General features: G+C 30.7%; 2 protein-coding genes across 7 annotated transcripts in view; both read left to right on the plus strand.

Annotated features, from left to right (window-relative positions):
- LOC123677546 overlaps nucleotides 1–22036 on the plus strand; it is a 102876-nt gene extending 80840 nt beyond the window's left edge. For 4 of the 5 annotated variants that reach the window (XM_045614125.1, XM_045614121.1, XM_045614123.1 and 1 more), the window contains 7 exons: nucleotides 5686–5853; nucleotides 7403–7569; nucleotides 7680–7831; nucleotides 10444–10783; nucleotides 11448–11638; nucleotides 12489–12633; nucleotides 16663–22036. In XM_045614125.1, coding sequence (XP_045470081.1) covers nucleotides 5686–5853; nucleotides 7403–7569; nucleotides 7680–7831; nucleotides 10444–10783; nucleotides 11448–11638; nucleotides 12489–12633; nucleotides 16663–18668 — 3169 coding nt within the window. In that variant the 3' untranslated portion in view covers nucleotides 18669–22036. The remainder of the gene's footprint in view (nucleotides 1–5685; nucleotides 5854–7402; nucleotides 7570–7679; nucleotides 7832–10443; nucleotides 10784–11447; nucleotides 11639–12488; nucleotides 12634–16662) is intronic. The other variant, XM_045614122.1, reaches the window with a different exon arrangement.
- Nucleotides 22037–23240: 1204 nt separating this feature from the next.
- Nucleotides 23241–25413, plus strand: LOC123677550. 2 transcript variants are annotated; one of them, XM_045614131.1, is made up of 2 exons: nucleotides 23241–23672; nucleotides 24952–25413. In XM_045614131.1, exons 1-2 carry the CDS (start codon nucleotides 23355–23357, stop codon nucleotides 25231–25233), a joined length of 600 nt encoding a protein of 199 aa, XP_045470087.1. In that variant the 5' UTR covers nucleotides 23241–23354; the 3' UTR covers nucleotides 25234–25413. The 2 variants fall into 2 exon arrangements, with proteins under 2 accessions (XP_045470087.1, XP_045470085.1); XM_045614129.1 differs by lacking the exon at nucleotides 23241–23672 and adding an exon at nucleotides 23718–23872.
- Nucleotides 25414–25613: the final 200 nt, after the last annotated feature.

Raw genomic sequence — 25613 nt, forward strand, 5'->3', positions numbered from 1 at the left:
ATTGACTGTAACGTTTTGGCCATCATCGTTTTTGAAGAAGTACGGACCAATGATTCCACCAGCCCATAAAGCGCACCAAACAGTCAGTTTTTCTGGATGTAACGGTGTTTCGACATACACTTGAAGATTAGCTTCACTCCAAATGCGGCAGTTTTGTTTGTCGACGCACACATGCACACGTGCTCGAATTACTTTCTATTTGTTCTATACTTTGATGTTTGACATTGATATTGATTGTGAAAAAATTAAATTCAATTTTTTCAAATACACCTAATACTTTTCATCGATAAACACGAATAAAGAACATAAAATGATAGAAATTGGTATTCGTTAATATTGAAATTCTTTGTGGCGCACGCGCACTTCTATATTTTACCTGAGCCCTTAGTTCTTAGTCAACAGTTGGCCTGCTAGTGTTAGTTCTTAGGAAACGTGTATAAATGCCCTCATTGATTTCTTAGCGTTCAATTCTTAGTTCTAAGTTCTTAAGTTTAGTCTTAGTTCTTAGGACTGGTGCATAAATCCACCATTACTTATGACGCTGTCATATTTTTATATTTGGCAAGTAAAACCGCAATGACTAAAAATGACTTAGAAATTGAAATTCATCGAAATTATTCGGATATTCATTGAAAAACATCTTCCGTGATAGTGCCACGAATGATTGTTGAATAGCCCCTCCATCCTCAACTGTTTAGTTCTGTTTTGGCCTGGTGAAGTGATTATACCATACTCATTCGAAAATGAGAATGATGCAACTACGGTAAATGAATTGCTCTACCGAGCTATGATTTATGATTTTTTACAGCCGGAATTGTAAAATATTGATGTGGACGCTTTGATCAACGTTTATTTTCAACAAGATGGCGCTACGTGCCACACAATCAACGAAACGCTTGCAGATTCCTGGTCTAGTTATTTCCCAAAGACAAAAATATTATTATAGTTGGCCACCGAGATCTTGTGATTTAATACCTTCAGACTTTTTTTTTGAGATGGTGAAGTCGGGAAGTTACCGAGGAGGGTTGGTTGTATTGAAATAAGATTCTCTTAGAGTTTTTTCGAATTTTTAACTATTAATTATGGCTAGGACCTGTGGGGTAAAAAAAATTGTGTTCAATTCATCATTCCTGTTTCCTGTTTATATTTATTTCAACACTGAATATTGATCTAGTTTTCGATGAGATAGGCTAGAGAAAATGAATTTTTTTTATTTCAGTATCGTAATGAGTTCATTACAGTTCTAAAAACAGTGCTGTAATGAACTCATTACAGCATCGTTATCAGTTATATTTTTCGCGTTGTGGTTGTCTGTAGTGACTTCCAATCCAATCAAATTTCAACAAACGTCAATAATTGTCAATATAATATAATTTGGATATAGGGAAATGATTTGCAACATTATTCGCAATTTCTCTTAATTCTGGTGGTGTTAGATCGATGTCGTAAGACATAATTCACGAATTTAATGCGTAATTGTAAATTATTTCAAAATTCGAAATGTACGATTCATGTTCAAATTCCATAATCTGTCAATTTTCGTAACACTCACACCAACTGCCAAGATACAATACAAAAGTCACTAGGATATAATATGATCTGAATTTTTCATTGAATTTCGACAATATTTCACAAAACTTGACAAATAAATATTTCACAAAACTTGACTGAAATAGAGAAAATATCGTCTAATACTCGTTGCAGAAGGCAATTCCAACACTCATGCGTTCCAAAACTCGTCCCTTCGTCGCTCGTTTTCGAATTTCGTATTCGTGTTGGAATAGGTGCCCATTCTGAAACTTGTTTTAGAATATACTATTGTCAATGTCATTATCTTTGGATAACGTGAAACATACTTCTGCTACCTATACATGTCTTCAATTTCTAATCATTTCTCATGAAGTTTTCGAAGAGTACTTATATTCTTTGTATGTGTCCAATTAACATGTCAATTTCAGCTTTTATACTTATGAAATAATTAATTCCCAATTTTATACACCTTAATAACACGCTACTTGCCGAAATCACGATTATCTAAATTTTGTAATGGCCATTTTCACTCACTTTATTTTTTATAGCTTTTATACTATGACGTAAATCTGGCGTTCGCGGACTTGTTACTCTAATAGGTTTTTATTGAAAATACTGAATCAATTAACCTGATGTGTAACATTGACAAGTGATGAGACATATGTAATGAATGCTAGAGCGAATAACTTGAAAGGTATTAAGGGTCACTGAAAATGTTATCCGCGATAAATATGATAGATCTGTAAATATTTACGACCAGAGAAGCTGCGCTGATAAGGATACAGTGAAGAGTTGTCTGAATCCTTATCAGGATACAAAAAAATTGAAAGCTTTTGTCTTTCTAGTCTGGATAGCTGTTCTGTAAAAACTGATGTTATATTTTGAAAGATACGACTGCTATATCAACCAGACAAAATATCAGTAATTATCCATCTAAAATATTTATATATCGAGGGAAGAGAAAACTCTGCACAAAAATTCAATATTTCCTCTTATATCACTCTTCTTGTTCGAAAAACAATATACTATCTCTGTAAAATTACTTATTTCCACCATAGCCATAATAAATGATATATTTCTCTTCAGGTTATCGATAAATATTTTTTCAATTTGTTTCCTTAATTTTTAGTAAAGGTTTATTATTGGGAATACTGGTAGATTCTTTTCTAGGTATTTCAAATTCTCAACTTCATGCAATAATAATAAATAATTAATCATCCAGAAGTAGACTTGGTTTTCAGCCTTTAAAATTGATAGATCATTTCAATAAACTGCCATGCGATAAAGTCACCCTGTGACTGAAGAGGTGTTGGGACACAGTAACAAAGCCTATGCCGGTTCTCCACACTCTTACAAGTTCCAGAGAGGTCTCAGAGAGTCCTATGACTGAGAGTATATTCATTGCAGCTCTGAGCAGTTCATTTTCTATCGCTTGTATCTTCTTGATATGACTTTTGGCTCTATAGCTCCATATGGCCAATCCATATGTTAGTTGAGGTCTTGCAATTGACTTGATCATTCTCAGTTTCTTATTTTGGTTCATTTAGCTCTTTCTGTCTATATGTGAGTATAGTCTGCTTATTGCTGACTTTGTTTTACCCATTGGTCTATTCTTAGATTTGAGTTGATACTAGTCTTTTTTCTGTATGAGGATAATCTGGCCCTTTTTGTCGTTTATTTGAATTTTCTATCTAATTAACCATTTATCTACATCTTATAGTGATAATTGCAGTCTTTTATATATAACTGCTACTCCAATATTATTCGCATATGGGGCCAACAGATTTTTTTGGGATGTCATATGTATGTATATATGTTATAAAGTAGCAGTCCTAGAACTGACTCTTGGGACACTCCTGCTTTCACCTGTCTCTTAGTAGATATTGTCTCATTTTTTTGTCTGTGGTCTAAGAATAGGATTCATGTACATATTTTGATTGTAGATCGCTAAGGCGATTTGTAACAATTTTCGAACAATTAAAAAAAATTGTACACACTGTATAATTGATCACCTGTAATGACACTAATGAACAATATTTCTAATAGTATCCCATATTAATGACTGTTCACATATTTATTATTCAGAATAGTGAAAATTATCCAGGATAACGTTTTGTATTGTTAAGAAATGGAGAACAAATAATGGTTTTCAGGGACCTCTAGCGTCAAAACTAGCCTAAAGAAAAAATTTTGCCTTATAATATATCAGAAATTCTGCCAATTTGAGACACACTTGCCCTAAGTAAGTGTGTGATATCCTTTATACACACAAATTTATCCTACCACAAAGTTTCTACTTTGACTAACTAAAATATAATTCACCATTAGTAAAAAATTCAATTAACAAGTATTTAAAATTAGGTAAATTATGTAAATGATAAAAAAACTTTTGAATTTCAAGAGTTTCTCAATATTTCCAATCAAACATATTATTCGAAATGCCTGTATTTGTCTTTCAGTTTTCGAATCGACCATTCGCTTTATGAATTATTTCTGAATCAGATAAATTTATCGAAATGATGTCTGCGAGTCCATGCTGAACGGTTTATGCCTGCGATAGAGGCAATGAATAAAAGATGAAATGTTATTAATGACGATGTAAATAATGTACAGATTCAATTTATCTGGCCGGAATTTGTTTACACAGAATGTCTATTGTAAGTATTACTTATTTGCCCGGTGACGTTTTATCTCACACATGATCAATAAGTAAATTGAAATATCAAATTGTTGGGAAAATATACTGTTGTCGAGTTGAATTGAAAATCTTATTGTTACAAATGGTGACAGTACAAACGATATTTATTAGAGGAGTAAAGCAAATTGAATAGCATTTTTATTATTTCGTATAGTAAACGACATGAGAAAAATTAGGAAAGCATTTACGTGAAGTTAGGAGCTTTTGAGCGCTCGTTAATTCATGCGCCCTTGGAGACCACAGAACCATCAACACAAAATTTCAACTCTGAACAGTTGTCGCTGAAACATTCATTTCATTTAACGATATTTTGCTTGAATTTTTTATAGTCCTGCTAACGCAATCTCAAATAAATTTTTCGCGATTCTTCAAATGGTAATTCCGTATACAGGACTGTCGATTGAGCCATATTTATTGATAACCTAAAATCAACAGTTTCCGATATTTGAGCTCTTGTTTTTTCAAAAAAATATTTCTCTCCTTCATTTTCCGTCAATTTTTCTACGTTGACCAAGTTCGATTCACATTTTAGAATATCTCCATCAGAAACTGATATATGTATAAAAAAAGCAAAACTATGGTCTATTAGATGTTGAAAAAGAATAAGTATGATTTGAAAGTTGGAATATGAAGAACAAAATATCAAATTTCTAATATATATTTTCCTGCAATTTTTGAATAGTTATGTATGACAAAATTATTCTAAAAATTTGCTAAATTCCTTCGTTATTTCCTGGAAAAGTTTTCTTTAGAATACAAGCACTTCGGCAGATTTTGATTTGAAAGGGGAAATAAGCGAAGAAAGGAAAGTGAATAATTGAATTTTTTTTATTGCTATTAAACTCAAAATTCCAGTTGAAAATATATTCATGAATTATGTTTGAAATGACCTCCACCATTCCTTATACAAGCAAGTGCCCTCTTTCTTATTTCTTCAATCGTTACTTTCCTCCTGAAATTTACTTTCAATCTTCTCGCTGCTTCGTCTTTTCTAACGGTGTTAGATCTGGACTTCTCGCTGGCCACGCAAATAATCCAAAATTATAATCAAATTAGGTTAACGTAGAAAAAATTGACGAAAAATGAGTCATAATTACACGTCCTCCAAGTTTCACGTCTAATTTGGAAACACCCTGTGTACAAGCAAAATCTCAATTCAATCGGATTAGTAATCACGGAAAATTCAGCTATATAAACAAATTGCTGGTACCTTCCTGAAAAATAAGTTTCTAAAAGAACCTGCTGAGAATAATTCACGAGATCTCGTGAGAATTTTTTTCTTTCATTTCAGTTACTAAAGAGAATAATTTTAATGTCACTGATTTAATTCATAAATCATATTCTATTAAAAATGATGAGATGATTTGTAATCATCAAATTTCGATAGGCTCTGAATTATGAATTGTAATTACTCACATAGTTTCACATTGAATTCAAATGATTTTTTTTTGTTTCAGTTTTGATCATCACACGGATAGTAGAAGCAACATAGGCATAGCCGACCGTCTAGGTTGGCCGAGTTCAGTTGGAAAGAAACCTAGGTTAGATGTTAAAGTTGAGCATGATGAGGATAATGATGGATACTGCTTTCCTGAGACAATACGAGCCACGAAAGAAAATTCATCGTAAGTTTTTACTTCAACACGTCTTCCATTAATGAAGATTTCAAAATGTATTGTTCAACTTCTCTGCCAGTAATACTCCGTAAATTATAATGAAAAATTATGATAGGGAGGGTAGTTGATAAATTTTAAAGGACATTTGGTAACCCAGCTATCTATAGATTTTTAAAAATTCTTTGACTACTTATTCCTAATTTACTTATACTTTATTGATCATAATTATTTTTTTTTTCAATTTTGTTTTGATTTCCTAAAACATCGAGATAATTGTTTGATTTCCATTCAGCACGAATTTTACCCGAGTTACTTCAGCAATAAATCCAACTTTATTCTTTAAAAATCCTGCCATCGACATATTCAGTATAAGACTGTCCTTGATGAAGAATAATGAAAGATTTCATCATCAGAAAACTTTTTCCAAGTGTTGGAGGGCTATTGAATTAGGGTGGAACTTTTTATTAGAATAAATTTGTAGAATAATATATTTGTAGAATAAATTACACATTCTTAGCAACGTCACAAACACAATTTAATTTAAAACACTGCAAAAGTGTTTCTTATTATATAAAACATAAAATCTTTCATTTACAAATTGTCAACAAACCTTGCGTGTAAAGACACTTGAAACATTCACAGAACAAAATATTTCTGTTTTGATTACAAAAAAAAATCGAATGAATTTTTAAACAAAATCTACATTCATGGACTTCAGAACTATATTATAATGAAACAGAAGCATCAGTTTAGAATTTCATTGAGATAATGTTGTTTCTAATAATACAATTTTATAATATATTCGACATTTTTTGGTATGTTGGTAATCTGCCACCTACAAATACTGACATTTCGATCTTGATGAAGAATAATGAAAGATTCCAGAAAATAAATTTCGTTGGGGAAGGATGGAACTTGGCAACTTTTGTAAAGGATTCTATCGCCAAAAAATTTCTTAGGATGGATTATTCTTCATCAAAAACTATATTCAAAATTTGTGGATGGCAGGATCCCTAACAAAAATTCGCTGAGTTTTACCCTCCACTAACAACTCTCGATTTTTTTTTCTGTTGATGAAATCTTTCATTATTCTCGATCAAGAAACATCATACATCATTTTGTGATGACTTAAAAAAATGTTGATGAGTTTCACTAGGTTCCAACAGCCCTACAAAGCTAAAAAAATTTTTCTTTACATAAAATCTTTAATTATTTTCAATCAAGAACAGGTTGGCAGGTTCTATGAACAGGATTTATTGCTGAACTAACTCGCGAACGACATTTTATTTGAATTTTGGGTTTGGTGAACATCAGCCAGAATTATCCACTTCGGCTTTTGAATATTACCGTATACACCCTATTCCTCTGATATAACTAGATAACTATTCTTGCCACAAGGCTTCACAAAAAGATTTCCTACAATAAATTAGCATATGACAATAGAGCCATGTCCTTCACCGAAGAATATGTATTTCGAAAAGAATTCTGTGAATTTATTATCTGATGGCTAGTCCAAGTTTTAAGAAATTTAATTCTCATTTCGCCTTATGCATTCCAGATTAATTCGAACATCCAACTCTAACTCGATGCCATCTATGGGATTACCAAGTAATCAGCTCAATTCCTCTGGAAGGGCTGCCTCTTCGTGTGTACCTTTAAGTTTGAGGCATGCGCCATCTTCGCCAATATCATTATCAACCCAGTTAACTACCACATCACGTTTCTGTAAGTTTTTTAATAGTTTTGTCATTTATAATAAATTTTGTATTTTCGCTTCAAATTCATATTTCAATTAGAAAACTTCAAAATATAAATATATTTTATTCTCCTTCCAGCTGATGCCACTTTAAGTATTGTAAAGCAACCCGAACAGCAGCATAGAGCTCGATACCAAACAGAAGGTAGCAGAGGTGCTGTAAAAGATAGAGAAGGCAATGGTTTTCCTATTGTTCAACTAAATGGTTACTATAAACCTGCTACATTACAGGTAATTTTATATACACTCAATTGTATATAAGGGGTTTTCCTATAAAAGGTTTCATTTTAATATTGAAAAGGCTAGTTTATTTCGAGAGAAATCAATGGATGTTTATTTCATTGTGAAGACGAAGGTATGCCATTAACGATGGAAAACAATATCAGCCAAATAGCTGCCACGGCTACGCACCATAGCCTGTTCATGAAATTTTCATGACCAATTCGCACAACAGCAATATTCAAAGCTACAAACGGTTTCACTATTGCCGACCGAGAAGGTGCTTCTCGACGACCCAGTGCCTCAGTTTGGAAGCGTTGGAGCGTGTATCGTTCCATTTTTAGTAATGGTGTAATTTTTTCTTATCAAATGTCAAAATATAACAGCTTCAAAAAGTGATAGCTGCCCAGATAGCGGGCTATTCAAAATGAAACTTCTTATTGGAAAACCCTTTATATGATTGGTAGGTGTAAGTGAAGAGTTTCGAAAGAGGCCTACTTCAAAGGAGTTTCATTAAATTCAGATAAATAATACATATTCATTGCGATTTCGTATGCGAGAGTGAACACATGTGTTTTGAGTGTGTCTGCTGAAAATCAGTAAAATGAAAAGTTCATAATTTCGGAAAGTGATATTAAATAAGAATAGTTATTTATAATACAAGTGCAGAAGGCATTGATATTCTTCCACGAGTTCAAAATTCAAAAACGAGCCACGAATTGGCGAGTTTTGGAATGAACGAGTGGTAGAATGAGCCTTCTGTACGAGTATTATACATTATTTTCTCTAATTCATTGCATTTTTAAAGAAATTAATGAAATATTTCCATAAATATCATTTAGTGATTTTTGCATTGAAAAATGTTGGTTGGCAGAATTGATTTCTTTAAGGCAAATTGATGAATTGACAGATAAAGCCGTGGCGGAAAGTTCGGAGTACCAACATATAATAATCAAATATAACCATGAAAACTGTGCGTTTCTGACATATTCTCGCACGATTTTGTTCTACAAGATGTGGAAGAATGAATGGAATAACCACAGAATTAGAGAAATAATATACCCAAATATCTTATACTTCGAAAATAATTCACAAATTCAATCCAGGAGAGAAGTTCACGTGAATTTCCTATTTTAATTACATTCGCTGTAAAACAAGTAAACATGGGAGATAATAACACCAATAAAAAAACCAAACATAAGAAGAAAGTGATAAAGAAGGAATTACAATGTGGCGAATGCAACAAGGGAATTCCCAAATCAAAATTCAAGATTCCATGTGCTGGAAATTGCGGAAATTATTTTCATGAACTGTGCACTAAATTGGAAAAGGATGATCTGAGACAATTAAAGGATGCTAACTTGGATTGGTACTGTACCCGATGTCAAGACTGTGAAACAGTAGAGGAATCATCGACAGGAGCGGACTCAGACTCTGAGGGATGATGAAAAATCGGACGATGAGAATGAAGGAAGAATCTTGCTCGATAAAGCCAGTGTAAAAAAAAAGGAAAAGAAATACGACATTGGAGGATCTTGCAGAAAAATTGGATTTAATATGGCGTACTATAAGTAATCAAACACAGGAGGTCACAGAAATCAAAAAGGAAGTTGAGGAGTTGAAAACACAAAATTTAGAATTCAAAAAACAACTTGAAACTTTAAAAGCGGAAAAAAGTGATGAGAAACAAAAATTGTTGAAAAACAATATAGTTATATCTGGATTTGAGAAGGAAATTGAAACGAACGAAGAGATGAGAACACTTGCATTGAAAACGGTACAACTCGTGAAAAAGGATATAAACAGGGACGATATCGAATGTAGTAAAGTTGGTTACAAGGAAAAAGCCAAGATTAGGATAACTTTCAGAAATTATGAAGATGAAAAAATTGTGTTGGCAGAAAAACGTAAAACAACATTGAGCACAAAAAAATTAGGATTGCAAGATGATAACGTTCTCTATATCAATCACGAACTTACCAGGGAAAACCAATACCTCTTTAAAGAAGCTAGAGAGTTCAGGAAACAATTCAATTATAAATTCGTTTGGGCTAATGAAGAAAAGGTCTACCTCAGAAAAACTGAGACAAGTAAAATTCTGTCTATCAACAAAGAGTCACAATTGAACGATTTGAAAACCCAAGAAACAAAGAATAAATCAATAAAAAGTACCGAAAAAAAAAACTAATAACATTGCTCTATCTAAATATAGAGCTCTAAAAACTAAATATAAACACGAAAACATTAATTATTACCTATGCAAAAATTCACCGATCTACCAGGCTGTAATGGAATATAACAACTTACCAGAAGAAGTAAAGAAGAAAAATTCATTAAAATTATTTATTAGATCCCTTAAATATTATAAAATGACACATTCATAATGGGGGTTTTTTACTTTTGCATTGTACTAATTTTTAAAAATAAAACATATTCATTCTATGGGAACATCAATGTATTGATGATTTGTAGAATTAATGAATTAAATAATGTATTAAATAAATATTTTGTTGTTGTTATTATCATTGACCAATTTCGGGAACTTTTTTGCCGCAGTATTCAATGACTCTCATCCGAAGAGTATAAAAATTAACTTGGTTATTTAATAAAATTTACATTTACAGGTTTTCATTGGAACTGATGTAGGTAAAGTAAGTCCCCATATGTTCTATCAAGCATGCAAAGTGAGTGGAAAAAATTCCACACCGTGTATTGAGAAGAAGATCGAAGGAACCTGCGTGATTGAACTGCAACTAGACCCCACAAAAGATATGAGTGCTACTTGTGATTGCGTAGGCATATTGAAAGAGAGAAACGTGGATGTGGAACATAGGTTTCCTGACCAATTAGGAAATCGAAGTAAGAAAAAATCTACACGATGTAGAATGATATTCCGCACCACTTTGACTCACGAAGATGGCAGACAAGAAACATTGCAAGTTGGTTCTCAACCTATTGTTTGTAGTAAGTAAAGTTCATTTCTACAGAAGCTTATAATGAATTATAATTCTTCCTTACAAATGAAATTCATAAATCAATAATTGTTCTTTAACTTTCTCTGAAGCCGACTATTACAAGAATATTTGTTCAAAATCCTCCTCTATGAATCCGCTAGTAGAAGTAACTATTTAAAAATTTCACAATATTGTTTTTTTATTGAAACATGATTAGGAAAACATGAATTTTTATCACAAAAATTTGATATATTACAGGATCATATTTCACTTTAGTTTGTAGTAAACGATTCAAATCTATACAACCAAAAGTTTTGATCGTATTTGAAATATTCGATTTTTATCTGAATTTCATCCATTTTTTATGAAATGTGCCAGTGTGATAGAACCAGGCCAGAATAATAGACTTAAAAATTTTGATTGATGTATATACATTTCAAAAAATAAACCGAAAATTTCAAAAATTTGATTTCCTCAAACATATTCAACAGTTTATTACCGGAAATGAAAAATCCAAATAGTTTCTATACTATATGATGTTGTTTGTGATACATAATCAATTGAATAATGATCCGAGTTGAACAAATACAGAGTTTCATCAGATTTCAACTGAACTCTACTTAGATGTCTATTCATTCAGAACAAATTCAAAGAATGCTCAATAATTGTTTCAGCACAACCACCTGGGGTTCCAGAAATAAGCAAAAAGTCCTTAACTTCATGTCCTGCTACTGGAGGCCTAGAATTGTTTGTTTTGGGAAAGAATTTTTCCAAGGATACCAAAGTTTATTTTCAACAAACTAAAGATGACCGTACAGTGATTTGGGAACAAACATGTATTCCAGATAAAGAGTTTTTGCAGCAAGTAAGTGGAAAATTTTCAATTTTCTCAAGAATATTTCAAACAAAATATACTACAGTGGACTCTCGTTAACTCGAACCTCGTTAACTCGAAATCCTCGATAACTCGAAGTATTTTCTTCCCCTTAGAAAAACCTTTCTAAACCGAAAGAATTTCCATGCATAACTCGAAATTATTTTACGGATATATTTTACCATATTTACCTCTATAAGTCGAAGACACAAAAATTACCTCTTTAACTCGAAGTCGATAGTTAATTCCATACCCCGCCTCTGAGAAACCTCTCAGAAGACAGGAATTTTCACAAAAAACTTATTTAGAGTTTTCACTCTCAATTGCTGAAACAAGCTCGAAAAATTTGAAAAAATGCTTCTGCGAATATAATTGCAATAATTTGTCAGGAGTTTTAAGGTTGAAAAAAAAGTTGCCAAAAAAGAAACGAACAATAACACTTTGAAAATTAACTTGTTTGTCGTTTTGTAATCTGAATCTTCACCATCAGAGAAACTCTTAAAATATTCATAATTTGTCAATTAGCATTTGACAACACAGAGAGTCGTTGGTCTATTTCATTATGAAATTTTCTATTGTCAACTCATTTTTTAGTAAATTCATTAAATATGTATACGATCGACTCCTTCTATAGGGAACATATTTCATTATTCTTCACCTCTATAACTTGAATTTTCATTTGGTTTACCTCTGAATCAAGAATAACCTGTATAACTTGAACTATGTCGAACTATACGTAACTCGACGAAAAATCTTGTTCCCGTAGTGTTTCGAGTTAATGAGAGTCCACTATATTTTTTTTAAGGGATTTTTAATTTTTTTTTTGGATGATTCTTTTCAGACTCATTTCGTATGTGTGATACCCCCATATAGAAGACCAAACATCACAGAACCAGTCTCGGTGAGATTATTTGTGGTAGCTAGTGGTAAAGCTAGCGAATCACATCAGTTTTTATATACCCCTGTTAATGGGGCTGTCCTTAGTGGTAAGTGACCATTAATTGCCATTTTAAAATACTTATTGAGATTTCAACTTGATTTTGTTGTTCTGATTCTTAAAGTTGGCATTACACAAGAATATTTTCTGAGAACGATCTAGGTTTATTGTTATTTAATTTATAAAAAGAAAAAACTTTAAATAAATGTTACTTATTTTATATGTATGATACCATAGGTGTTTTACACAAAAATGCGAAGAAAAGCTACACATTCAAAATTGCCCTAGAAAAGAATATCAAAACAACAAATCACACTTCAAGTTGGTCCCTCAAAGCATGCCATTTGCACGAATTTGCTGAATGTGTGTTTTCTCCAAAGTACAACAAATAAATTATTTTGAAGAGAATTACTGATCAAGATGATAATTGATTCATAAAATAAAGTCAAAGATGCTTACAAACCTTTTGTTGTACTTTACCAATGAATGAAACTGGAAATTTGTTATGAATCGTAATTCTGATTTTTTGAACTTCTTTAATGACATACTAATACTTTTGTTTTTTGAATTTATTTTATTTCATCAATTTATTAATTTTTTTTTGCTAGTTGATCTTTGAAGAATGGATGATCATAACAAATTGAAAGTAAATATTTTATGAGGGGTAAATATGTACTAAGGTATGAATGACTATGATTAAATGAGATGTGATTGGACGATGACTGTTTATTTCTGATTGTTAGGTGGATGATGGTATGTTAGAGGAAGGGAGATTGTTTAGTACATATTTTCTCAAAACTTTCAGATTGGATTACATTATTATGATTTGAATAAAAAAATCTCCAGGAATATCGATGAATCTAAGAGTTTTAGCTGAACTATTTTTCTATTCATAATTTTACATCAAGGAATTATTTCCGGGAATTTTACAGATATCATTTTCTGAAATGATTTTTTAGATCAATTTATTGACAATAATTAAAAAACATATATAATGTAATCCGCACAACATTTTAACCAGTGAATTTGGACAAGAAAATTTTTCATTTTTTCTGTTATTTGTTCAAGCAGAAAGTTCATCATATACAACAACTTAGGTTTCAGAATTTGAATTGTATTATTATAATATAATATGTGATAATGGAATGTAAAATATTTTTGAAATGTATTACTGTACCTGATTTGACACAAATTTTTTATAGAAAGAATATTTGATTTATATACATGAATTATATTTTGAAATGTAAATTAATTAAGTTTTTAAATGTATATGGAAACTATCAAGGCGGTTTGCATGTTGTGAATTGTTATAAATATAAAAATGTATTTCAATAATTGTTTTCTAACTTCATATAGATTAGTTATACTTTTATTCAAATATTTTTTTCACTTTGTTTGATACAGTATACAGGCTCTGCATTCGTAGAGGAGCTTCAACCCATCATAGAAACTCTGCGGGCGGGGCCTGAAACAATTCAGCCAGATATTCGCTTCGCCAAACTGGTTTTAACTCGGGTACTAAACAGTAACAATTCACTTTATTATAATCTAGGTTATGATTTATTATCACACATCGAGTTATTATGCAAGTAACATAAAATTGAATATTTACCATTCATTTCAACACAAGAATTTTATTTCAAATTCTACATAGGAACAATTTTTTTCACAAAAAAAAAAGTATTTTAGGTTTCATGCACATATAGGAGCAATGGAAATCATCAAAGCTATCAATCAAAGAATTTTTAGAAAACACAAATTGTTTTTGTTTTATGATATTAAATTATAATTTACTTGCATATATACACACAAATTTTTAAACATTTACAGAGATAAAAGTAACTTAATCATCTCATTAATGAATTGAAAAATGTTCATCATAAAAAAATATTTTTGATGACTTTATAAATGAATTTCTACAAACTTAGTAGGAAACTAAAATTATTCAAAGAGCTTCATTTTCAAGAATTCAACTTCAATCATTATAGATTTCCACAATATCATACATTTTATTGATCATTAATACTAAGTTCAAGACTTACCAGCATGTGATATTAGAAAAAAACTGATTTTATGAATTTTGAAGAATAAAACTGTCATATCAATCCACAGTAATATTGAGAAATCAATAAATTTTCAATTTTTCAAATGCTTGCATTCATTTCATGAAAATAATGTAAATTTTTTTACTCCAATAATCATGTTAAAGGCACTTCATAATTTTTGCAATCGAATCTATAAAAACTATTCGTTCAAATGTATTTTGATCAATAATGAATATATAAATCAGATTGTTCCAAATTTTAAAATTGTTTTGTGAATTCTCCATGAAATAGGTGAAAAAGTAATTTTTTTTGTTAATTTCAAAACAACATTAAGTGTAGTTTTGGTTTTTTATATAAATATTTCAAAAATTTCTGCCCTTTCTTGAATTTGACTGTTTCAGAAATGTTTACTTGAGACAATTTCGTGCTGGTAAGTTCCAGTATCTGAATATAAGGAAAAATGACATTTTTACATACTTAACGTACTCTCATAATTGAAAGTTTTGGCTTTAAAATCATATGAAATTTAATTCCTGTCACTTGGATTTGAAATATCAAAAAAGATTTGCACCTTTCATCTTAATATTCAGATACGAATCCAAAATTGTGTTCATAATAAAAAAAACATTTTTTGAATCTGAAATTCACAATGTCATTTTTCCCAATATAGACAGTATAATTTAAAAACATTAGGTATTAAGTAACCATTAAAAATAATATTAAGTAATTAGAATTGAATCAACCAAGAAACTTTTTCACAGGAATCCAAAAGAAACACGTAGATTGATAGCTGCTAGGTACGCCGTGGCATAGAGGGTATTTTTTTTAATTTCAGCTGTTCCAGCCGGAAATTTTACCTTGTTAAACTGCAGTGTTGATACATTGTATGAATGAATTGAAAAATTGTATGGGAAGGTTTTAGGTTATTATTCCTTTAGGATGTTTCATTTCCAGTATATCCTTCTAAGATTCCTCTCTACAAAAAAAATCTTGAGTTTGTTAGAGTATTATTCCTATTATTTATTTAACCCGTTTGATTTTCAAACCTTCAGTTGTACGTGTAGTTTATTATTTATAGAATTGATATATAACCAAATAACTGAAAAAATTATCATAATCTGATTCAGTTCAGAATTCATCAGAATTTTTTAATATTTGTTGTGTACTTAGTAATGACGAAATTGAATTGAATCATATGGTAACCTTTCAAAAAGTATAGAGATAAGTATGAAAAAAAACAGAACCTAGAATTCAAGTGACGATTCTGAATTGTTAAAGGATTTTTTTTTGTATTACCAATACCATTAATCCAATTCTGACTATGCTTGAAGAATGTTATTTAAAATAACAATCAGTATATATTTCTTTCTATAAGTATCATCCTCAGAAACTAGGTTATATGTTTTTTGGAGCCACACTGTAATTTATGAAGCATCTTTCCTTAACATAAAATTTCTTCTTCAATTACTTCCAAGAAAATTATATCTAAATATATTATAAATTGTACTTGAAAAAAATTTTAGGATGACAAAAAATTACTCTTCACACATAATTCTAAACCAGAATAAACATTATTTTTTTCTCATATAGAAATTTTTTTTCGATAACACTTGAATATCTTTTTTTTAGGTAGAGAGGTTTCTTATAGAATATTAGTCCACCTTCACGATAAAACAAAATAAACAATTTTATTTCTCTCTTGTCATATTCCTTTGATCCTTTTTTCAGTAGAAAGCAATGTATGAGCTGCTAAAGCACTTGGAATGATTGATGAATGTTTTTGTTTCTGTGTGAAAATGAAGTTTCAACATTGCGGATTATTTCTATCAAGTCTTTTCATTTTATTAACTAAAAATCAGTTTTGAACATCAGTATGATGTCTTTAATTTTTTTGCTTTCATTTATTAGAAAAAATTATTCGACTTGATTAGAAGACATCCCCCATTCTCTTACAGTGGCTATGACAGCAGCTATATTTATATAATTCCAATTGCTTTTAAAATGTTCCTAATATATGTTTGTATATTTTGCAGTACCCACGGAGCCTGTTCCTCAACAAACACCGTTTTTCAATAAGATGCTATGGACTGCATCTCTGACTAAAAGAGAACAAGACTTGAGTATTATGCCACCACCGGAAACCAGCATGGTTCCTTTAGCTACTCGTAGGCCAAGTCTTTCCCAGTCGGAAACATTATCTCCACCCTTGCACTCCTTGAAACAGGAATACATAGATGAAAACAGCCAAAATTCTATTATGGATTCAAGTGATATTTGCCAGGAAAGGTACAGACAAATTTCCGAAAGTTCTCTTGATGTACATCACGGCGATTCAAATATTTCCATGATAAATGAAAATTCTGTTGATGTCATGCATCACAGTAATGCAACCAGTTCAGATATGCTTCATCACGATAATTCTAATATGAGCCCAACCGAAAACAGTGAAATGATTGTCAGAAGAAATTCTCTTAGCAGAACCATGAGTTCTATACATGAGAACTCTTTGGATGTTAATGTAGACAGCTCCAACATGACAATGATAAATGAAGACAGCTCTTGTAGTAGTGTTATGCAGTGTGCCAGTTCTAATAATCAGTTGTTCATAAATACAAATTCTCTACATCAACAAAATATAGCAGGCTCTCCCCATCATTTAAAAGAAGGGAATGATTCCAAAGTGATGGATTTAACAATGAAATTTCCAATGGGAACTGTAGCTGATCTGGTTTGCAATGCACCTCCTTCAATGGCAACTCTGCAGAATTTTGGCATTACTGATGCATCTTCAGCTCCATTGCCAGCACAAAGTGGACAAAGCGTTGAGAATTATCTCGAAAAGATACGTGTTAAAAATTCTCCAACAAACAGCACATTATTAGGTGAATGTTTCAAAGGTAAAATTGTAAATAATACGCTATTAAGTAATCAAAATATGTGTATTCCAATACAAAATTCCAATGATGTCATGCCTAGTTCTGAGAGTCATTTATCAAGAATTGCAGAACCGGTGTTCATGTCATCTCAACAATCTTTTGTTGTTGAAAATAATTCTAACACTCCAATGGCCATGATATCTAAGACTGAACATATAGAGGAACATAAGACACCTTCATTGCTTCAAGCGAACTTGTCTACAACCTGTCAGTTGGATGCCTTTTTGAATTCTACAGCTGACCATCTTATGAATAACGCTTCTTCAAATAGATCTGAATCTGTGAAAAATACTCAAATTCCTTTAGTACCAACCAAAAACCAACCGATTTCAATGAACTCACCGACTGCGCTCATGGTTTCTTCAGTTTTGAAACCACAGATATCCCCTTCGGACACCAATTCAAATCATATTGCGTCCACTATACCTTCAGAAGTCATCTTAAATTCCCAAGTTTCCCCCTCTATGATGTGTCATGCTTCGCCCAATACATTACCCCAAGATTCAATACTTTCCTCATCGAATCTCTGTCTGTCAAATATAGAAAGCAATTTAATGTCGAGTACAATAAATTCACAAAGGATATTGATGCAGACATCTCCTGGACATGTTTCACCATCTAAAATTACTGCAATTCCTACAACTATGCCTACTCAACTCTCATTAACCACCCAAGAGAAAGAAGTAATTTTGGAAGCAGCAGTTGATTTGTACAAAACACAAGAAAAAATTTCTAACATGGATTGTCTAAATAATGAGAATAAGGAACCAATAATCGGTAGTTTATATATGAACAATTTCCTTACAATCCCCAATGGAGGTCAAAATGAATCAAATGTTCCGGTTTCAAGCAATATATCAGCTCAACTCCAAACAACATCTAATGAAACTTTCAACACTCCAGCATCAAATATTGAAAAAAACGATTTTTCAATTCCTATTTCTGTGAAAGAAATGCAAATTACATCTCACTCCCCCATCAGTTCTGTTGAAAAGAAAATTGAGGACAGGATGATACCCCAAGGATTCACCACTCTTAGTGAAAATGAATTAATCAACTTCATCAATCCTAGTTGTTTTGATCAAGGTAACAGTTATGCATAGTTCAGTAGTATGTTGAATGTTATAAAATGAATAATATTTGCTTGCTGTAGTTGTATTTTTAGCACTAATTATATTGTTTGTTTCTGCATCCTTACTTTGTAGTTGTTTTTTAATATTGGTTATTTATGAATTAATGTATGTTTTATTCTTTGAGATATATTCGTGAATTCTATATATTTTATGATATAGATAGTATTTTATGTAAATAATAAGTTGTAGTTCAATGGAATTACAATGAAAATGAATTTATTATTGTTGTTTATCAAGACAAAATTTTCATGAAGCTGAATGACTCTTCCAATAATAATCAGAACTGAAAGACTAAAAAATTCAGCAACATTTTATTGATTCGAGGTTGAATTGATAATTGTTTTTATGATTTTTTCTTTGTTCTCTAATGTTAGCTCTTGATAAAAAATTGCATGCTGAATTTTCTTAAATACTAAAGATCATGGAGGAATTGTGCAACCAATTTGTATGTTTTGTTTTTTTTAATTCAAATTAATGCCATATTTATACCTACTAACAAATGAATATTTCATAATTTCTATCAAAAAGATAAAACTCGTTTTGAAAAGCCTAATACCATATTTTATCTATTAATTTTCATTCAATCAAAAATTATATTGAAAGGTATAGGAGAAAAATCATCAATGTCCATTTGAGATAGATTTGAAATGATATAATGGAAACTCATTATTATTCCATCTTTGGCCTTGTTTTAAGTGGATTCGTTTAGTTTTTCTCCTCAGTAATGATTGTACATATTAGTATTCCTAAAAAGCTACCATGTGGAGTCATTATCTCATAATCGACAAACATGATCAATGATGTTTTTTCCCCTGTACCCTTCAATTGAACACTGAGTTTTAATGTATTGTGTGTTGTTTAGTACTTTAGGTAGCAAAACAAAATTTAGTCAACTTTTGTTGCAAATTGTTATTTATTAGTAAATAAAGAGATTTCTTGTGAAATTTCGAAAATTGCTCTGTTTCACATTTATTTGCTTAATTTTTTTTAATTTCTCATTAGTTAGTCAAAGATGTGAATAATGAATAATTGGAATTTTCAAAGATATTGAAAGAATATTTACATGCAGTCAAAATAGTGGGGAGCTACGATAATTTCTACTGCTTTGTGAAGTGTTGTGCAAATTGGAACTATTGATCTGCAGAATTTTGAAGGACTGGGAAGCATTGGTTGTCATTTTGTTTGTAATTTGGTGTTGTTTAGCTGACGAGTGAACATATGTTTATAGTAAATGCAATAAGCAGGTATCGAATTGCCAGTTATTATATATGATTAATTATATTTACGTGTATATTTCTCATTTCCAGGTAGCGTATTTCCTTTTATGTTTAAAGAAGAAATTTAAACATTTAACAAATCGCGTTAAATTTGAATTTCAACACTATCACATAGTGTTCTGACTTGATACCCAAACTTGGCCAATTTCAATTAAATCCCTGTATTTTATTACAGTGAAAGCTTCTATCAAACAATATGGGCTAACCCCATGCTTAATCGAAATAATTCAAATTTGAAATTTTCAGTTAGAAGTCCTTTGAGCTCATCAATTCACCATAATACATTATTCAGAACGGTGAAAACTTCTAATAGTATGAACAGCCAAAATTTGTATAATAACAACATTTATTTATATTTAGTATTTAATCGCATGCATAACTCACCAATGAAAATTGCACAAATATGTATTTTATGCCATATTACGTAGGGCTGAACACTTTTGAATGTGCATACTTCTGCCACATATCAGAATAGTGTTTATTTCAATTCTTCATTGTTTTTTCTAGTTTAATACTGGTATTTCTTGCTACAACAATGTGGTTGTTGTTTAAATGAACACTTCTTTGATGACATTGTGAACCCTTCAAAACCCTGTGCATTTGAGTCTGAAAAAAGAAATATGCTCCCAGATGAGCTAAGATAATTCCTAACTTGATCAATAGTAATTTTCACAAAATTCAGTGGTGATTAAAAAAGATGCGGTTGTAATGAAGGATGTAATTTCTCAAGTCGTTCTAGGTTTGGAAGTGTATTATTTTTAAGAAGTGTTAAATTCAAATACACCAATATTTTTGAAAATGTTTCAGATATTTCAATGATATTTAGTATGAATTAGTGAATTAAAAAACTTCATATTTTTCTATACCAGCATTTACTTTACCAATATTCTTAAAGTAATTTATTTGTATTGTAAAAAATTACTATAGTGTTTATTCATATCCTTATGCTTCATTAACGATAAGACAAACTTGCTTTGTATATTTTTCTTCTTTAATTATGAATATTTTTAGAAAATTAAGGTTACTTTGCATATGCACAATACATTGCCAAACTCAATTTCTGCTTGTTCATAGATTTAATACTAATGCTTACACACCTGTACAAAAATTGTTGAAATGTCATCAAATTACTATAATTTTATCTTTTTCAGTATAAAGTCATTTGGTGGTGGCACATCATTCTCATTCTATTCGCTGTGAAAAGGTATACTTTGTGTTAACATAAGCAAATAAAAAAAATCATTTGCCTTCTAAGTGCAACATAATTCCTTCTGATGTCAATTCTACAATAGTTTGATCATCTTTTGGTTTGCTTGTATATATTGATTATGAATTATTGTAGAATCAGTCAAAGTAATTCAAGGAATTACCTCAAAGAATTTTATTGAATTTGAGCTTTCATAAACTAATTGAATAATATCGACAATATATATATCAGGCGATATATATGTATCTCATTGAAAAAGATTGTATTCTGACAATATCGATTGGAATGTAATATTTTAACCTAGACATGAACACTTAAGTCGAGACAATTATTCTTGAAATTTTCAAATTCAGGAATCTATTGGATTACCCTCAAATTGAAATCGCCCTGTAACTAAAATGAACCCTATTTTTAGATGAAATTAAATTTTTTCGTACATGCTACTTAAGTTGAAGTGTATAGTATTTTTTTGAACGAATGTCTATTTTTATATATTATAGTCCATTAAGAGATTAAATGCAAGAGCACAGTGTGAAATTATTCAATTCACTATAAGTCGAGGGCCAATATTTTTGTGCAATACATTTAGATGTTTTGTTAATTTGGTTTGTTGTTTCAGTTATCAATAATTGGAAATTTCTTGTAAGAATTAAATTTTGTTTTCTGTGAAAGCACAATGTTTGTTTATTTTTAATTCATTTCAAATTATTTTCAGTATATATTACTGAATCAAATTAAGTTTGATAACATATATTTGATGTATATTTTTATGTATAGAGAATAAAGAATATTTAAATGTTATAATTGTTGAAATGTATACTTAAAAAATGTATGTAATACAATTATTAATTGAATGTTTTTCTTTTACTTTCCTTAATTAAACGACTGAGGACTGATCACCCTTCTACTGAGACCTTACAGGCTATTGTGGCTCGATTTATCTGAAAATTATGCTTTGAACGATTCCAAATGTTCATTATCAGAAATGAGTAAACAGGTCCAATTTTATCGTAATATAATCATGATTTCAATGAGATGAAATCAGGGGATGACTTGAATGTATGTTCTCAAGCAGTCACCAAAGTTATGGAAGAATATCATTTGTATGAGTAAAAATTTGAAACACAAATCCTTTCTTTCATTTAATAACGGGTTTTCACATATTTTCAAGATATTTTTAATTAGGACAGGACATAGTGTATTGGAATAAATCCAATTATCTCAATGATCTCCTTAAAGCCAAAATATGCCTGCAAACAATGATTGTCCAAGGAGTATAATTTGAAATTTGGTTTATATTAATATTTTGAAAAAAGAATTATTTGTCTATGATAATAATATATCAGTAACGTATATCTTCAGCACGTCCAATATGGTAGCCAATGGATATCTTCTGAATTTCATTAGAACTTCCAATATCACTCATATGAATATCTGAAATATCCATCAGACATCTACAAAACATGTTCTATCTTTCCAGATAGAAACGTTAAGTACTAAGTTTCATCAATAAATCCAATGAAAGCTTACACAGATCTGGAAACCAACCAAAAAAATTCAATCAATATCGTTAAATATTTTTCGATATTGGATATCATTTTTAATTGAAATTTCTTCATATTTCAAAATCAATTAGGAAATATAGTGTACATACACTTACTATTTTGGGGACATGTGAAGCAATGAGTGTTAAATAATTGATACAGGAAAAAATAAAGGAACAATAACAACAATCTAACAATGAGCACCTATTTGAATGTTTTGAAATTCACGAAATTGAAAAGATATAATACGTCCTGCAGCTGCGTTTTGTGGCTGTTATTCAACCACTTTAGCTTCTTAGCTAATTCCGTAGGATTGGTATATCATCCAGGGAATCAGGGATAGGATCATCAGTGATGTATTTAGTGTTCCCTGCCTTGTACACATCCATCTCCGTAGCGGATCATCCTACGTTAAACGGAATAACGTCAACAAATTTGATTCAAATAGCTGATAAGAATTGTAAAAAGTTGTTGCTCTTATAAAGGATGTGTGGACTGTGGACTCACACAGACCTAGAGATAGACAGACGCTAAAATTGTTCAAAATGACCTGAAAAGTATTTTTCGAGAAGAAATTTTGAAATCCTTGAACAATCATTTTTTTCAAACCAAAAAGTTATTGATCACAATGCTTCCACTACCTTCTGTAGACTCGGAAGAAGTGTTTTATAATTTCGCTACCGAAAGTTGGAAAAAAATTAACGAAAGCGGATCAATATGTATTTTTTCTGATTTAAACTCAGATGGCTTTTGTGTCATACTCAACAGCTTTCAAAAAATGAGTGTTGAAGAAAATGTGAAAAAATCGAATTTCTCCCTAAAAAGATCAGTTTCTTCCATTGGATTTGGCAATTCAATTCAGCATAACACAAATCTGAGAGGAACAAAATCGTTCACCGGTATTATGGCATTAAGGATCAGCTCGCAAGAAACAAAAGGAACACAGGTGAAACATATTTATAAAAATATTAGATTTGGGATAATCTGGTATACAGACGGATAGTTTTTCATGCGAATAACATGTCACAAAGACGGTGCGGAGTGTTTACTTTTGGATCAAGAATATTTGTTATATTTTCTAGTTATATCCGTGTAGTATTTCGAACTATCAGTTTTGAATATTTTTATTATTGTTTTGCCCGTTACGTGAGTATATTTTAAACTAAATTTGCAGTCAATGACCAGCACGGAAATATATTAGATATACAAGGTTTGTCTAAATTTCAAGTAATTCTTTAAGAAATTGGAAGTTTATCTCGTTCACGACATATGCGGTTAAACATCAAAGAAATACATTGGTGTTTTCATTGATTAGATGACTTTTGTTAGACTATTACAAATTTTGATATTTTTTTCAAGTAGTACTGAAAAGAGAAAACAAGTATTATTTATTCGATACAATTGGGGGAAACTTTTATTTTCACGAATGAATAATGAAGAAGCATATTCACTTAAACATAATATTGAATCAAAATTAAATAAAAGAACCCATCTGTCGCGACTAGAGCGGTATTCCCTAAATTGTTTCTTTTAGCAATTCAATCCAACAATCTGAAGGCTAAAATGTTACTCCAAGATTTTTATATCAAAATACCTCAACTCGTTTTTGAATGAGTTTTTTCACCCCGATTTTCTCAAAGCCTCTATCAGAAGCTCAGAGCTTGTGCGAGTTAGGAATTGCAATTGTCTTTGTGTAGCCCTTTGTTACTATGTCCCACAGCTACTTTAGCACTATACTTTGTTTACCCAGCAGGCAGCGATAGGTTAGATGATCCATTAGCATGATATAAACAATAAGCTTAACATTCCTACCAGTGAAAATTAAGCGATCCATGTGCATTGTTCTATTACTCCTCAATTATTTCTGCCTATTTAGATTAAATAAAATTTCTGTAGCGCAGAGAGGATTTTAGTTTGAAGAGGACTGAACTAAATATTTTATAATGATAAAAGAGAAATACAGAAGATGGACAAACTATTAAAAAGGAAAAAATTAAATGAAGCATCAAAAGAACGAAAAATGTACTTTTCAGTAACTCAACTAATCGTTGTGTTAAAAAATGTGTCTTCAATATCTGAAAATGAATATTGGAAAAAATAATTAACAACGCATATATGTGTATGATATACTGTTTTTAGTGAGCGAACTACCATTTATTCCCCTGATTTGAATATTAAATCACGAAAAAAGTTTTGCGAGGTGATTGAAAGTTTTTTAATTTCAGATGAATGACGATAATAATGCAAATAACAATGCCGGTTACTGCGGTGAACAAGAACCCTCTGAAGACAAAGTAATTGAAACAGTTGACCTCATAACCAATGAAGTGATAAGTTTTAAAGAGAACATTTTGAGTTATCAAGGTAGAACATACCTTCTTGGGGATATATCCTACAAGTGGAAAAAAGACTGCAGAATGTGGTTATGGAAAAACAGACCTAGCATGAAACAAGAAATAGGAGATTTACGCAATAACCAAAGTATCAACATTACAACACTGGCGTAATGCTCATTTTTTTCATTACTTTTATTTATTTTTATCCACGTCCTGTTTACAGAATAAATTTTATCAATATAAGTGTAGCAATCTGTGAATAGATATATTTTCTTGTAAATTAGATAACAATGTGAGTGATCATGAACGTATTTGCTTGTTTTATAAGCCAATAAAATAGCAAAACCCAAAGGTTGGTATTATTCAATTAGAAGGATTTTGTGATACTAGAAGAAAAATCTTTAGACATATCGATACATATTTGATAAAGTATCATAAACGACACCATACATTTTTTACAGGAACAACCTTTTTTTTGTTAAGGCGGGAAGCATTTATGCAAGGTCGTACCAAATATTAGTTCATTAGGTGGCATAATATCTTCCCTAATG

Source organism: Harmonia axyridis, chromosome 4 (genome assembly GCF_914767665.1).
Source record: "Harmonia axyridis chromosome 4, icHarAxyr1.1, whole genome shotgun sequence".
Lineage (NCBI taxonomy): Eukaryota > Metazoa > Arthropoda > Insecta > Coleoptera > Coccinellidae > Harmonia > Harmonia axyridis.

Coding starts and splice junctions, on each gene's coding strand:
- LOC123677550 (XM_045614131.1), top strand. CDS start 23,355: ATGCTTCCACTACCTTCTGTAGACTCGGAAGAAGTGTTTTATAATTTC. Junction 23,673..24,951: donor AAGAAACAAAAGGAACACAG/GTGAAACATATT, acceptor TTTTAATTTCAG/ATGAATGACGATAATAATGC.